The sequence below is a fragment of the Nerophis lumbriciformis genome, linkage group LG30, assembly GCF_033978685.3.
Source record: "Nerophis lumbriciformis linkage group LG30, RoL_Nlum_v2.1, whole genome shotgun sequence".
NCBI lineage: Eukaryota > Metazoa > Chordata > Actinopteri > Syngnathiformes > Syngnathidae > Nerophis > Nerophis lumbriciformis.
In genome coordinates, this window is record NC_084577.2 from 4,742,042 (window position 1) to 4,759,254 (window position 17,213).

Consider the following 17,213-nt stretch of genomic DNA (forward strand, 5'->3'; position numbering starts at 1 on the left):
TGATATTCAAAAGGAAGACCTTGCCAAAAGAGACCTTTCCAGCCGGCGTCATCATAAAAGCTAACTCGAAGGGATGGATGGATGAAGAAAAGATGAGCGAGTGGTTAAGGGAAGTTTACGCGAAGAGGCCGGGTGGCTTTTTTCACACAGCTCCGAAGGCGAACACACCTTCACTAAGACGGGCAGACAGCGCCGGACGACATACGCCAACATTTGCCAGTGGATCGTAAATGCCTGGGCAGATATTTCGGTCACAACTGTGGTCCGAGCTTTCCGGAAGGCAGGATTCACAGAACTACTGGACAACAACAGCGACACTGACTCCGATGACTTCGGCGAGACAAAACCGGCCATTTTGGATCCCACGCTTGCGCAACTTTTCAATTCGGACACCGAAGACCAAGAATTCGAAGGATTTACGAATGAAGAATAACTTCAGAAGGTGAGCGCTATGTTTATTTTGTGTGTTGTGACATTAACGTTCGAGCAACATTATGTTGCTATTGCTCTACACCATTTTGAATTTTGCTATGTTTGTGATTGCACATTTGCGTACATTTTGGGACGGAGTTGTTAGAACGCTGGTTTTCAATATATTATTAAAGTTTGACTGAACTATCTGACTGTTTTTTTGACATTCCCTTTAGCGCAGCGTAGGCGCGGCTTATAATCCGGGGCGGCTTATTGGTGGACAAAGTTATGAAATATGTAATTCATTGAAGGTGCGGCTAATAATCCGGTGCGCCTTATAGTGCGGAAAATACGGTATTATCGTTTTATTGAGCCTTTGTTTAGTCAGAGTAAGGCGATTCAATTCATTTGCAATGCTGACCTAGCAAAGAGGCAGCATTAACATGACAGAGATGTTGTGATTTTGAAGTGTGATGATAATGTCTCATCATCTCTCATTTCCCAACAATAAATAGTGCTTTAGATCGCTCTCAACAGTTCAGTTTACAAATTGCTCTAAATGTTTAAGATGGACAAACACTTTAAGCATAAAACATACAAGGAGAATGTCTGCAACTTGTAGACGACACAGCAGACAGCGGACATTAATGCAATTTTTGTTGGTGTTTTTCTGTAATTATAATTATTACCATTATGAGTTATATATAAACTAAAACAGTACATTGTGCTTTTACTGCCATCTAGTGTCTACTTTTAAGTCTGCGGGTTATAAAACGAGTAAAATATTAATACAATATGTGTTTTCCAATTTGTGTTTGCAAGCTTGTGCTTTTTGACGTCAAGGTTACAAGAAACACCTCAAACATTAATAACAAACTCGTAAAATCACAAGTTGATTCAATGTCATCGAAAGCTTTAAAACATTGCAAATTTTCTCGCAACTTTCTAAATATGCTTCTGTAAATTCGGCCATTTTAGGCCGCGACAAATCACAAAAAAAAGCCTGCAAAATTCTGGACTGAGAAATAACCAATTGGACAGGTTGTACAAAATCTACAAATGCACTGTCAAGGTGCCCTCGAGCAAGGCATCGAACCCACAATCTGCTCAGGAGCCTAACAATGATGCAAAAATATACTTAAATTATACCTAATAAAGTAAATACTAAGAAAAGATGGCACTTTTGAAACACTTGCATGGATCACTGAACTTTGCAAAAAGTCTCACAGATCAGCAAATATCCAAAGTATTATGGAACACATGTCTCAGCCTTGACAATCCTGTTATTTTCAAGTGGCAGACCCCCAAAAAAGTTTGTTACGGTCCATTTGTGCAACCCTACAGTCCAGGGGGTCCTCAAATGCGTTCAAGACCATAGTTGAACACAACTGGTTTACTTATCTCAGTGAGAAGGTGAAGTTTCACTAAACCAGTGCTTCTTAATTATTTTCTGTCATGACCCCCACGAGGCACAGACATTTTTCTGTGACCGCCGTGATTTGAATTACTATTGGAACTTGTTAAGTATCTGAGATAACATCTGCAACAACTGAAACCAATTTCCATGTTAAGGTTCAGTCAAGTCTGTTCAGTCTGAAATGTTCAATACACAGGAAAACAAGTGCAATTTATTCACAGAGTTGTACATTTTTATAAAGCTGACAATAATATTGGAAATGTTTTAGAAATGTAAACATTGATCGCTTGTTTTCAAAAAGGAACTACGATTAATTTTTTGGATTGTTTTGTGAAAAATGTGCAACAATATTTTATATTTTAGCTTATCAGGAAGGATAAAAGTGCATATTTACATTTACTTTCCCTGAATATATAGTGTGTTAAGTTGGGATCTGTACTTTGTTTATTGCAGCAACAGTAGATAAAAACATCTCACTGAGAGAAAAGGGTAATAGAATGTGATGTAGGATCAATTTTAAGGTTTTTCTTATGGTTCATAAATGTTTTTATGGTATTGGGCCTTCTTATCTTTCAGATTTGCTTTTACCCTACGAACGAACCTTCACGGGCCCTGAGATCCTCCGGCACTCATCTCCTAATCATTCCAAATGTCAGGACGGATGGCATCTTTCCACCATTGTGGCCGCCGTCTCTGGAACAGCTTGTCAGGAGACCTCAGGGCCGCAAAGAACGTTCATGTTTTTAAGAGCAGGTTTAAGACCCACATTTTTTATTTGTCTTTTACCTATTAATAATTAATTCTATTGAAGTCATTCGTACTTTACTTGTTATCTTATTAGTTATGCAAGATTTTTTTGTTCTATTTATTTATTAAATATTTACTCTATCTATATTAATTGTATTTGTATCTTTTTTATTTATGTATTATTATTTTTGATCTTCATATGTCTTACTTGTATTTTAACCTTTATCTCTACTCATGGTTCTTACTATTTTACAGGTTTCACTATTTATACTTTCCAACGTTCCTCAGAGGGAGCCATCTGCATGCTGTGGGGGCGCTATGTGTCAGCGTCCTGGTGGCCATGGTCTGATGACCTCCTGGTGCAGATGGCTCCTGTTATAGTGTTTACTCACATCTCTCCTTTGTACTCAGCCATGCATTCATTTGTTCATATAGTTGCATATGTGTGTATAAGTGTGTGTTTGGTATTTATGTCCGTGCGTGCATGCGTATGTGATAATGGGGGATCTGGGTATTGTTTGTAAAGCCCTTTGCGTTGCATTTCTTTTATGTATGAAAAGCGCTTTATAATGTTTGATTGATTGATAAAGCATAGACCATGCTCATGTCCTATGGTTGCTACGGTGGAACCACAGGCTATGGGCCTGATTTACTAAAGGTTTGCGATTACTAAAACACGTGCAAACTTGATAGCATACGTAAAAGCTGATCTACTAAACGTGGATTGTGTCTGTTAAGTCAGCAGAATAAGGCGTGCAATCCATTTTGTGTCCTTGTCTTCATTAATATGCAAAATGTATGCTGATCATCAAAACGCAGAATACCGGGAGGCGAAAATGCAACTATATTATACAGCACGCCGAGTATGATTTATCAACACTCATCACCGTTTTGGGCGTATTATTTTACGTTTTATTTAGCACGTTTAGAAAGGATGCCCAAACTGTGACAAAAGGAGTGCTCGCGCTGCAAAGACACGTGATGGACAGTATCATCCGCCCAAGAGTACGTTTCAACATATGACAGTCAAAAATAAAAGATATTGGACACATCGTCTAATCAGCAATATCCTTTTATAATTTCATATCTGCCGGGTGGCTGATTAAACTGAATTAAACTGATGTTTTTGCTGTCATTTAATATTTATTTAATGTCGTTCGTTTCCTCACATAGAAAATATATTAATATATATCCTATTTTATGATAAAAACTTCTTGAAGTATGCATTTTCTGGGTCTTGAGCACAGTAGTGCAGCCTTTCTCTCATGCACCTCAGTCGCCTTGTGGTTAGAATGTCCGCCCTGAGACTGGAAGGTCGTGAGTTCAAATCCCAACCGAGTCATACCAAAGACGATAAAAATGTGACCCATTGCCTCCCTGCTTGGCACTCAGCATCAAGGGTTGGAATTAGGGCTGCAACTAACGATTAATTTGATAATCGATTAATCTGTCAATTAATAATCGGAATAAAGAGACAAACTACATTTCTATCCTATCCAGTATTTTATTGAAAAAAACCAGCATACTGTCACCATACTTATTTTGATTATTGTTTCTCAGCTGTTTGTAAATGTTGCAGTTTATAAATAAAGGTTTATTAAAAAAAAAAAAAAAAAAAAAATTTTGAAAAAAAAAAAAAAGCCTCTGCGCATGCGCATAGCATAGATCGATGACTAAACTAATCAGCAACTATTTTTATAATTTTATAATCCATTTTAATCGATTTAATCGATTAGTTGTTGCAGTCCTAGTTGAAATTGGGGGTTAAATCTCCAAATGATTCCCGAGCGCGGCGCATGCTGCTGCTCACTACTCCCCTCACCTCCCTGGGGGTGAACATGGGAATGGGTCAAATGCAGAGGACAAATTTCACCACACCTAGTGTGTGTGTGACGATCATTGGGACTTCAACTTTAACTTAATGCACCATCTTCTAAAATGACCCTAATAAGTGGTAGATGTCTCCTGCATGCTTGGAAACATAGTTTTAGGATCTGGTGAGCGTTTCATGCAGCATGACCCCAAGAATGCAGAGAAGGGCAGGCAGAATGCAGGTAAAACTAGATTTAATTGCCACACGAGGCAAAGAACAAACAATTAGCGCACACACGGCAACAGTCTTCAAAGTAAAATGATCCAGCCTCATGTGCAGGGCAGGTTGGTTTATAAAGAAGCCTGATTGGCAACAAGTAACAGGTGTGTCTAGAGTGCCAATCAGAGACAGGTGTGGGAGGCAGTGCTCAGGATAGAGGCGCAGTCACCAGAAATAGAAACTAGAATAAGAGCACTGGACAGGAAAAGAAACAGGATGTAGATAACAAAACCAAAATAGTCATGAAAGATCATGACACATAGCAAATAGGGTGAAACCAAATACTATGTATACTTTTGGGTCTTTTTACTCTGGTTATCGTCACTTGTTTTCATTGCCACTGACCACGACTCCTTTTTCTTTTCATTCCTGTCACAAACGCATCTCACCACTTTTGTTAGCTCTGTATACATGTTTCTGTCTACTTACTACTTCCATGGGGTAGAACAGTTGTTGATTAAATCTATCACTGCTACCACCTTTTGCATCGGTCAAACATGAGTTGTAGAGTGTAGACACAATTCATGAAAATCTCACTTGACACCTCACCGACACGCCCCACTAAACGACGGAAGCGTGTCCCCAAGCTCTGTCTTCTCAGCACTATCGCGAGACAAAGGCTTTGCGGTTGGGAAGTTGTTGCATAAGCTTCCACAGGCCACATTTCACGGCTGTGAAAATGCACACCGAGGTGCACTGCTTCATGTAAAGAGGTGTTTTTGATCTCCCCTAACACGGCAAATACTTCAACAGCTGCTATTTTATTATTCACTACCATGTACAATGGCATGCTCAGGTTTTTGGGGAATACAAGCTGTCTCAAAGCATTGTTCTGTTTTAGGTTAAGCTTCCCCACCAGTAGTTTGCGAAGCGAATGCCACAGTGAACCCCGTAAGATTAAACCAAAATATCCGGTGTCTCACTGGCTAACATCAGCTAACAGCTAGAAAGACCTAACTTCATTTTCCCAATAATGGAAAACGAAGAAATTGAGTGCGAAGGACAGTGCTAAGAAAAAGAAACAAATGATAATAATTTAATAAAAGAAAGAAATCGTCGGTAAACATGACATGTACCCGACTTGACGAAACCGGACGAGCTAGTCTGCAACCTTCTAAAGCGCATCGAGTCGATAACGACAGCGAAGGACGTTAAAATATCTAAATGGCAGACGGTTATTCTTGAAAATATGGAGAAACAGCTCTCAGGAGATACTGTAGAAGTCCACTCTTCAAGGTAAATGCTGTACATTATTATTTCATTTCTTCATAAAACTACTGTAGTTGTTTGTAGTACATTCTATTCTATTGTTTGAATACAATATTCATTAAATTATAGTTCTGTTTTCTAATTAAAAAGCATGTTATATATTAAAAACTGTGGCGTTTTTGGGGGCCAAACACAGATTAAATGAATTTCAATTGATTTCAATGGGGAACATTGAATTGAGATGTGAGTATTTTGGGTTACGAGCTAAGTCACAGAACCAATTGCACTCTTAAACCTTAAACTCGTAAGCTGAGGTAGCACTGGACGTTTCTATTTATAAGCGTTGATATTCGTGCCAGTTGCTGTTTGCTGCTTCCTTGTGATGTGTGTGCTTTGCTGCTGCCATCTGCAGAGCATATGAAGAATTGCGCGAAGAAACACTTCTCCAGTGAGACTAAATGGATTATATCCGGGTCGTGTTTGGTGGGCCAAATGAAAAGCAAAGGCGAGCCGGATGTGGCTCGTGGGCTGCCTATTGAGGAGCCCTGCTATAGACCATCACTATCTTCTACACTGGGACATGAAGCTGCACTGTTGAACGCTGATTCTCCGGCTGACCTCAGTGCTGACACCTGTTTGTAATAGCAGTTCTGCCAGAGGCCATTAGGATCTGTCCACCTCCTGAAAAGAACTTTATTCTATAGCTTCAAGCCCAACTGCATGTTGCTGATTAATCAAATCAAGATGTACAAGACAGCCTTGTCATGATGCTTAGGTGTATGAGAGCGCATGTTTAGTCCTGGTTAGCGCATTAACGCTTGTACTGTAGGTGTTTGAACACAGCAATGGATTAGAGACTGTTCATATTTGGAAACCTGAATCTTTACTTTAGACATTTTACTGGAACATTTTATGAAATGTTTGTCATTTTTAAAATATATTTGACATTGATTTGATCAGACTTATTGGACCATTGTCACACTCTTAAAGGGCCTTGTCTCAAATGTATGGAGCTGATTGGTCAATCCCCTGTGGACCCAAATTGTAAACGACAGTTGCTGTAATCATACCGTAACAGCAAACGGCATTGCCCTGCAAATCATGATTTGTCTGAAGTTGACTGCAAGAAATTCCTAACAGTAATGCAAAGTGAAAAGACTCTTATGACTAAACGAGTGGTTGTTCTTTTAGAGGGGTTGACTTTCCTTGATTGAAGGTGACTTTACTGAACGATCAAAATAATCCCGTGTAAGACTTTCTACAAGATGTTGGAGAGTGTCGGTGGGCTTTGTTGTCCATTCATCCAGAATAATTTCTGTGTCACAAGTCCTGATTTAGTTTATCTCAAAGGTGTTGGATAGTGCTGAGCACAGCAAACACATCCAAGCATGCCTTAATGGACCTTGCTTTGTACACTGAGACACAATCATGCCCAACCAAAACATTGGAAGCACTGATGGGTCCAAACTGTCTTAACACGATTCAGTATCAGGGGTTAATAAATAAAGAGTTGTGTCTGTGCATGTTTGCTGTGGTAGATCATGAGACCGCTGGACAACAAGGATGTTTTACTTAAGATGTGTTTTTTTTTATACTGAAGTAAATAACACGTGATAGGACAAAGATAAGTCTACAAAGAAAACATATTGTAGCTTTCAAACAGTCACATGATACTCGAATGGGATTGGGCTGCAGGATAACAAGGCTGAGTAAAGGTTTTCCATCAAATCCAAACGAAACTAACTGAAAACACATCTGATTTTTGTTTTGGCCCCAAATCACTCCAGATTACGCAGGCCTGTTCTGCAAAGCATGTCAACAATCTTCATATGTTTTAACATTTCTTCAGAAACAAGCCTAGTGTGGGTACAAAATGCTGCAGTAAGAAGAAAATATAATTAAGTTAAGTCTATTGACCTTACTTTGTCCGTACTGGCCGTACTGGTAAGACGCCATGTGGTCGACTGTGTAGGCCTGGGAGCTGTAGGAGGCATGGCAGTAGGACTGGGAACTGGGCAGGGAAGGCAGAGCTGACATGGAGGGGACGCTGGTCAGACCTTCAAGACCTTTGATGTGATCCATTCGTTGGCTACAGCTGGCGGCTATGCCAGCAGGCGGTTCAAGACCCCCAGTCAGGGGTGAGATGGCGTAGTCACTTTGAGGTTGTTGTGGAACACCACCGGGGTTCAACAGACCCATCACCTGAATGGAAGACAGCGATAAACAATGCAGATCTTAATGATTGCTAAATTTTACATCTTACTAATTAAAATGTGTGATTCAAAAAATTAAAATATATACATTTGGGATTGAAACAAAGGCTGATCGACTGCTGTAATTTTTCTTAAGACATCTCAGAATGTGTATGGTCTGGATGACTTTTGTATGCACTCCCGACAATGCTCCTTCTGGAGAATCTACCCTAAGACTTGGATCATGACGTCGGTCAGCTCTTGGACAGCCTGTAGTGTGTCCAGGTGGAGGTAGATGCAATTACCGGTAAGCATGATACCAGAGATGCTCGATAGGTTTGGAGCACAAGCAGGCCTACCATGTCCGTTTTTCTTCTTCGTAGCTTAATTCACTTGATGGTCAACCAGCTTGAGTGTAGCATTAAAACAAGTAAGAGTTTGAGCAGAAAAAGCCGTATTGTTGTTCTTATTTTTGGGTGTTCCAATCATTCAACTAGAGAGATAGGAAAGCGCTTTCCTGAAAGAAAACATTTATAAAGGTTATAAAGTCAAGGAAATAACAAAAGTGCATCGAAGGAAATGGCTCTTAAAAATACAGTATCACTTTCATCATCTTGTGGAATACAATCAGACCATGCTCATGTCTGCAATCATTTTTGTAAAATGTTTGTTTGAACATTTGATTTGTTTGATAAATTTTCTGTGTTTCTCTACTATATTAGTAGTGTTTGAGAACGTGTAAATAGAGGACAACAGATCGCATTAGTTTGTGCTTTATTGTGGCTGCTTTGCCTAAATAAAACTAAATAAATAAACATTGTAACTGTTGGTCCAATCCACTGTATAATTGTTGTCGATTTTCATAACAGAAACTAAAAGCTTTGTTGTTGTGCACGAAAGCCTAGCGCTTTATTCGACACAGATGACCACGTTATAACGTCTTTGGTGCTATTTGTTATCATCAAGAAAATACCCTTAATAGTATTAGTAAACTACATGAATAAATCTCTTGTTGGCTCAACAGCATACCAAGACTTGAAATCGATAGCAAACATTGCTAAACAACAGGGACATGTATAGCTAAATCATTAAATAAAATATTAACTTTACATGATAAAAACAACTGCAGACATGAATTGTAGATTGAGACTATTATTAGTAACAGAAATCAACTGCAAACAAACGTATTCTATTTATTACAGCACGATCACAGCAGCACGGCTCTTGTTATGTTAATCAAATACGGTACTTAGTGATGCACGAATACCGTATTTTTTTAACTATAAGTCAACGTTTTTTCATAGTTTGGCCGTGGGTGCGACATATACTCCGGAGCAATTTATGTGTGAAATTATTAACACATTACCGTAAAATATCAAATAATGTTATTTAACTCATTCGCGTGAGCGACGAAGAAAATGTCCGCAATTGTCACACACACGTCAGCAATCGTCACTCACACGCCAACCAATAAGAATTCGGCGGGAGAGGGTCATGGCAGAAGTGCATTGTGGGTCATGGAATGCTAACTGCTATATGCTATACGCTACTGCCGGAGCTATTAAAATGGATCACATCAACATTGGCGGTAACTTATAAAAACTGAGAAGGGCTGAACAAAAATGGCACCGAAAAGGAAATCATGTACTGCAGATTACAAGCCGGACGTAGTGAAATATGCAGCAGAAAACGGCGATCGAGCAGCAGAAAGAAAGGGAGCGGCGCATACCAGGAGCGACAACGAGGAAGAAGATTTCATGGGATTTAGCGATCAGGAGTGACAGATTGTTTGGTAAACGTATAGCATGTTCTATATGTTCTAGTTATTTGAATGACTCTTACCATAATATGTTACGTTAACATACCAGGCACATTCTCAGTTGGTTATTTATGCCTCATATAACGTACACTTATTCAGCCTGTTGTTCACTATTCTTTATTTATTTTAAATTGCCTTTCAAATGTCTATTCTTGGTGTTGGATTTTATCAAATACATTTCCCGTTTTGGAATGCACCAACAAGACTTTTGTGTGTGTGCGTGTTGACATTTAAACTTGCTATAATGTTGTGTTGTTTGGATGAAAAATAGATTGTTGAGCTAATACCCCCTTTTCATGTTGGTTTGATGATCACATGTAATTAATAAAAATAAAGTACCGCATTGTTCGGAGTATAAGTCGCTGCGGAGTATAAGTCGCACCGGCTGAAAATGCATAATAAAAAAGGAAAAAAACATATAAGTCGCACTGGAGTATAAGTCGCATTTTTTGGAGACATTTATTTGATAAAACCCAACACCAAGAATAGACATTTGAAAAGCAATTTAAAATAAATAAAGAATAGTGAACAACAGGCTGAATAAGTGTACGTTATATGAGGCATAAATAACCAACTGAGAACGTGCCTGGTATGTTAACGTAACATATTATGGTAAGAGTCATTCAAATAACTATAACATATAGAACATGCTATACGTTTACCAAACAATCTGTCAACTTATACTCCAGTGCGACGTATATATGTGTTTTTCCGTCTTTATTGTGCATTTTCGGCTGGTGCGACGTATACTCCGGAGAGACTTATAGTCCGAAAAATACGGTAAGTCCAACATTGTCTTCTCCAGATAGAGACATGATGTGCCTCCAATATTCTCTATTTTAAATCTTTGAACGTGTCAAAGGAAGTGAAGGAGAGGCGAGCAGTAACGTCTTAGTGATGATAAATGGTTAAATCTTTCAAAAATTATTTTTTCAAGAGCGTATAAATCCACTCCATTCAATTTTAAATATTTTCTCATGATCGCCTAGGCCAGGGGTGTCCAACTCATTTTAGATGGGGGGCCGGACTGGTAAAATCATGGCACGATAACTTACAAATAAAGACAACTTCAGATTGTTTTCTTTGTTTGAAAATGTACATATCATAATGTTGTTAATTTTTTTTTTTACACTTACATGTTGCAGTTAATAGTATTCTATCTTTATTTGTCGTTATTTATATTTTCTGATTAAATTATGTGATAATGTTCATCAGTCAACTCACTGGTGTTAATTTTCAATCTATCAAGATAAAAAAAATAATATCAAAGTCAAATTACAGGATGTTATTTATGCAGTTTGCTCATTTTCCTCGACTGGTGCACAAACATCATGTGGTTTAATTTTTTTACATATGTAGCATAATTTACAAAGATACAAAGAATTGCTTTTGCGACATCTTGTGGACACATTTAGAACAATTTCGGCTCATTTTTATACTTAGCAAACTCATCCCACGGGCCTGATAAAACCTGTTTGCAGGCCTAATGCAACCCACGGGCCGTATGCTTGACACCCCTGGGCTAAGCCTTTCAAAATACGCTGAAATGTTCTGGTAAATAAACAGTAGCCTAATGGGACTCTAGACCATCGCCTGCAAAACAGCAATTGCCCCTTCATCCTCAAAAGAAACAATGACACATATGACGCCAAATATTATGATGAACCAGAAATAGAATCCAAGACCCATTGCACCAGTTTATGGTCTGATAATGGATGTGAGGAGCTCATCCCAATAATCTGTTGGCAGTCAGGCTACCTCTGGCCTCCAGGGGTATGCCTCTGCCTTGACTTGATTGGGTTGTTGGTTAACTTACATTGAGATGATTAGGTGTTCCCATTATATTTTTATCAGAGAACATGAATAATTGTTGAAGCAACCCTACAAAAGGCTCCCAGCATACAAACAGCACCAGAAAAAGACAATTAACCAATTGGTCACAGATCTACAACCACAGTCATTTTAGAATTCCACAGATACAAAAACCCATGGCACAAGATAAATTATCTCTGAGAAAGATTTGCTGGTCTCGAAAGAAAGAACTTAAAAAAACGTTAGCTCCTGACCTGTTTTTTATTACTGACACAATAATCAAATTTGGAAGACTATTATTTGGCCATCAAAGGACGGAAACGTGCCGCAGGGCAAATGGTTTCAACTGGTATCCATCCTCAGATGCTCACTGAATTCACCAGCAAAAATCAGAAAGCCGATAATAAATGTAGGCTGTGTTCATCACCTTTAAAAGTAAGTGTAATTGAACCTGCTCGCTCTAAATGTATCGCATCCCACCTCCATCAGATCAAGCAAAAGCCTCAAGGCTTCTCAAGTTGTCCTAATGGGAAGCAGGTATGCAGAACTATGGGTCCTCCCGACCCTTCCAGTTATTCTACATCCACTCACACACATGGTCTTGTTTAAATCATTTCCCAAGAAGGAGAAGAGGGATGAGTCCATATTGATTTGGAGAAAGGAGATGTTTCCTATCATGCCCTGTAACATTTTCCTGAATTTGTGTTTCCAAACACAATATGGTGCACACATAAATGAGTAGCAAAACAAAGTTGCCAAAGTATAATAAACTGTTAATCTAGTCTTGTGACTCTCATGTGTCATATTTCTGTTTGTTTCATATCTTTGCCCGTCTCGCTCTCTCACTCTCTCTTTCTCTGGAGCCTTTCCAGCCTCAAAAGAGGGCTGTTGACTCACCATTCCAGGGTGTTTCTTATCGAAGCACTGCCTTTGCCAGAGGCTCGAATCAGTGGTCAAGGAGTTTGCAAAGAAGAATGTCGGGACGAAGGGAAAAACATCTGAGTCTGGATATTTTTTCTCCGCCATATGAAATATATACAAATAAAAATGAATTTTGCTTTCACAAGAGGGGATACCAGTGCAGGCATTTTAAGAATGTAATCACAAGATGCATTCCTTGAGGCACAACGTGTAACTGTGTATGTACACATGCACAATTTTGGTAAATTAATTTGAATTGTATGTTTTTTGCATACATATTTTCATATCTAAAATCATATAAAAAGACAACATTATGTAAAAAGAAGAAAGTAGTAAATGATATAGTTTTTAAAATTCATATAAAGTATAATTAAAGTGTAATCCAAGTAATCAAGTTTCTAAAGTGCGCTTATCATAGTGCTTAAGCAACCAATGTCACATTGTATTTGGAGACCAATAGATTAGTTGCTACAGTGGGGGTCTAAATAAATGGGCTGGTGGCCGGACCCATAAAATAAACAACAACCGTCGCGTCCCGTGATGCCTTCTTATGCTTCTCAGTTACAAGACAGGGCCTCTGCTGCCACTAGTTCCCAGAATGATCAACGTTTCATAGTGGAAATTCCGGACATTGACGATCTCTATTACGGACATATTATTTGAAGATTTTGACGTCTTCGGAATTTTGCAAAAACATTATTTCAGCCTACAAATCGTTCTGGTAGCTTTTTGGGTTATTACAATTAGGTCCGATCCAATAATGATATTGGCTACCAGACCAATATCAGTTAAACATTTTTTCATTAGATTATATCGGCTGGCATTTAACATTTCAGATATAAACTCTGATACAAGCAGTCCTGCAGTGCAATTACTTATGCAAAGCTGGACAGCCAACTAACATCGAAATAACCTCAAATAAGCACACAAGGTTGGTCTTTTCTTGCATTTTAGTCAAGTCATATACAAAAAGTAAACATGGTAGGTTTATAGGCTACTATGAGCTAGCAGCTACACAACGACTAAGCACACAACAGCACAAAAGCTAGACATATGCAATAAGTGTCGTAAATTCAACAATATTGGAGTCTAAAACACCAAATTTTTCAAAATCAAATACCGTATTTTTCAGAGTATAAATCGCTCCGGAGTATAATTCGCACCGGCCGAAAATGTATAATAAAGAAGGGAAAAAACAAAAATAAGTCGCATTTTTTGGGGAAATTTATTACATAAAACCCAACACCAAGAATAGACATTTGAAAGGCAATTTAAAATAAATAAAGAATAGTGAACAACAGGCTGAATAAGTGTACGTTTTATGACGCATAAATAACCAACTGAGAACGTGCCTGGTATGTTAACGTAACATATTATGGTAAGAGTCATTCAAATAACTATAACATATAGAACATGTTATACGTTTACCAAACAATCTGTCACTCCTAATCGCTAAATCCCATGAAATCTTATACGTCTAGTCTCTTACGTGAATGAGCTAAATAATATTATTTGATATTTTACGGTAATGTGTTAACAATTTCACACATAAGTCGCTCCTGAGTATAAGTCGCACCCCCGGCCAAACTATGAAAAAAACTGCGACTTATAGTCCGAAAAATAGGGTAATTATAAAATTACTTACAGATACAAGATCTCCATGGCAGAAGCGTGTTAGAAAGTATCCAGTAACAAAAGTCATCATTCAACTTACTGCATCATGATTTTAACTTGATTAATTATTGTGAATACTAGATTTTGCCAAAAAAGCAATTACCACTCCTCTTTAACTAAAAGGGGACCTATGATGAGTTTCATCTTTTAGGACTTATTTGTTAGATGGCAATAATGTATAGGCTATGCCCAATAAGCCAGGAAGTAGTATTTGCCATTTAGTTTGATGTACCAGTCTTTTCTTTTGTTGAGCCCTAAAAAGTGTGTATGCCGTAAGTATTGTGTTTATTACACACCAACAGTTTGATTGTAATGTGCATCTTAGGTTTAGTTTTGATTACCAAATTTAAAGGTGTTAAAATCGCCATGTAAAATCGCTATTGCTAATTAGTAGAATGTCTATGGCATATCCTAAGCAAACTAGCATTAGTCTATAACATTTTCAAAAGTGGAGCCTTATTGTACTTTCCAGCAACTTCTTCTTGCTTTGTCAGCATGGAAAATTGTAACATTACCTCGAGGCAGTCAGGCCGAGTCTGCTCTGAGCGCTTGACTGCTTGTTTCTTGTTGCTGTATGTCTACCCATCCCGACATGTGCATTGCAAAATGTTTGGGACTGAATTGCTGGGGTTCTTGGAAGTCTGACATCAGGTAAAAAATACATATACATATATATATATATATATATATATATATATACACAGGTAAAAGCCAGTAAATTAGAATATTTTGAAAAACTTGATTTATTTCAGTAATTGCATTCAAAAGGTGTAACTTGTACATTATATTTATTCATTGCACACAGACTGATGCATTCAAATGTTTATTTCATTTAATTTTGATGATTTGAAGTGGCAACAAATGAAAATCCAAAATTCCGTGTGTCACAAAATTAGAATATTACTTAAGGCTAATACAAAAAAGGGATTTTTAGAAATGTTGGCCAACTGAAAAGTATGAAAATGAAAAATATGAGCATGTACAATACTCAATACTTGGTTGGAGCTCCTTTTGCCTCAATTACTGCGTTAATGCGGCGTGGCATGGAGTCGATGAGTTTCTGGCACTGCTCAGGTGTTATGAGAGCCCAGGTTGCTCTGATAGTGGCCTTCAACTCTTCTGCGTTTTTGGGTCTGGCATTCTGCATCTTCCTTTTCACAATACCCCACAGATTTTCTATGGGGCTAAGGTCAGGGGAGTTGGCGGGCCAATTTAGAACAGAAATACCATGGTCCGTAAACCAGGCACGGGTAGTACCCCAAACCATCACTGATGGTGGAAACTTTACACTAGACTTCAGGCAACGTGGATCCTGTGCCTCTCCTGTCTTCCTCCAGACTCTGGGACCTCGATTTCCAAAGGAAATGCAAAATTTGCATGGTTGGGTGATGGTTTGGAGTGCCATGTCATCTGCTGGTGTCGGTCCACTCTGTTTCCTGAGATCCAGGGTCAACGCAGCCGTCTACCAGCAAGTTTTAGAGCACTTCATGCTTCCTGCTGCTGACCTGCTCTATGGAGATGGAGATTTCAAGTTCCAACAGGACTTGGCGCCTGCACACAGCGCAAAATCTACCCGTGCCTGGTTTACGGACCATGGTATTTCTGTTCTAAATTGGCCCGCCAACTCCCCTGACCTTAGCCCCATAGAAAATCTGTGGGGTATTGTGAAAAGGAAGATGCAGAACGCCAGACCCAAAAACGCAGAAGAGTTGAAGGCCACTATCAGAGCAACCTGGGCTCTCATAACACCTGAGCAGTGCCAGAAACTCATCGACTCCATGCCACGCCGCATTAACGCAGTAATTGAGGCAAAAGGAGCTCCAACCAAGTATTGAGTATTGTACATGCTCATATTTTTCATTTTCATACTTTTCAGTTGGCCAACATGTCTAAAAATCCCTTTTTTGTATTAGCCTTAAGTAATATTCTAATTTTGTGACACATGGAATTTTGGATTTTCATTTGTTGCCACTTCAAATCATCAAAATTAAATGAAATAAACATTTGAATGCATCAGTCTGTGTGCAATGAATAAATATAATGTACAAGTTACACCTTTTGAATGCAATTACTGAAATAAATCAAGTTTTTCAAAATATTCTAATTTACTGGCTTTTACCTGTGTATATATATATATATATATATATATATATATATATATATATATATATATATATATATATATATATATTATTACTTTTGTAATAATATTTAATAACTAGGTACAAATCATTATATAGTATATTTAAACTTGTATTGATATGTTTTTAGATTTTGAAAGTTATTAAAATATAATTATTTTTTCCATCCATCCATTTACTTCCGCTTATCCGAGGTCGGGTCGCGAGGGCAGCAACCTAAGCAGAGAAGCCAGGCTTCCCTCTCCCCAGCCACTTCGTCCAGCTCCTCCCGGGGGATCCCGAGGCGTTCCCAGGCCAGCCGGGAGACATAGTCTTCCCAACGTGTCCTGGGTCTTCCCCTTCGCCTCCTGCCGGTCGGACGTGCCCCAAACACCTCCCTAGGGAGGCGTTCGGGTGGCATCCTGAGCAGATGCCTGAACCACCTCATCTGGCTCCTCTCGATGTGGAGGAGCAGCGGCTTTACTCTGAGCTCCTCCCGGATGACAGAGCCTCTCACCCTATCTCTAAGGGAGAGACCCGCCACCTGGCAAAGAAAACTAATTTTGGCCACTTGTACCCGTGATCTTGTTATTTCGGTCAAAACCCAAAGCTCATGACCATAGGTGACGATGGGAACGTAGATTGACCGGTAAATTGAGAGCTTTGCCTTCCGGCTCAGCTCCTTCTTCACCACAACGGATCGATACAGCGTCCGCATTACTGAAGACTCCGCACCGATCCGCCTGTCGATCTCACGATCCACTCTTCCCCCACTCGTAAGCAAGACTCCTAGGTACTT

The 17,213-nt window shown here is 38.8% G+C and overlaps 1 protein-coding gene across 2 annotated transcripts in view; it reads right to left on the minus strand.

The window, feature by feature from the left end:
* The window catches only part of pax3b (paired box 3b), a 65,721-nt gene that overhangs the window by 8,210 nt on the left and 40,298 nt on the right, over nucleotides 1-17,213 (minus strand). The window contains exon 8 of one of the 2 annotated variants that reach the window (XM_072911940.1): nucleotides 7,799-8,078. In XM_072911940.1, coding sequence (XP_072768041.1) covers nucleotides 7,799-8,078 — 280 coding nt within the window. Of the gene's footprint in view, nucleotides 1-7,653; nucleotides 8,079-17,213 lie in introns of those variants that run through there. The other variant, XM_061925931.2, reaches the window with a different exon arrangement.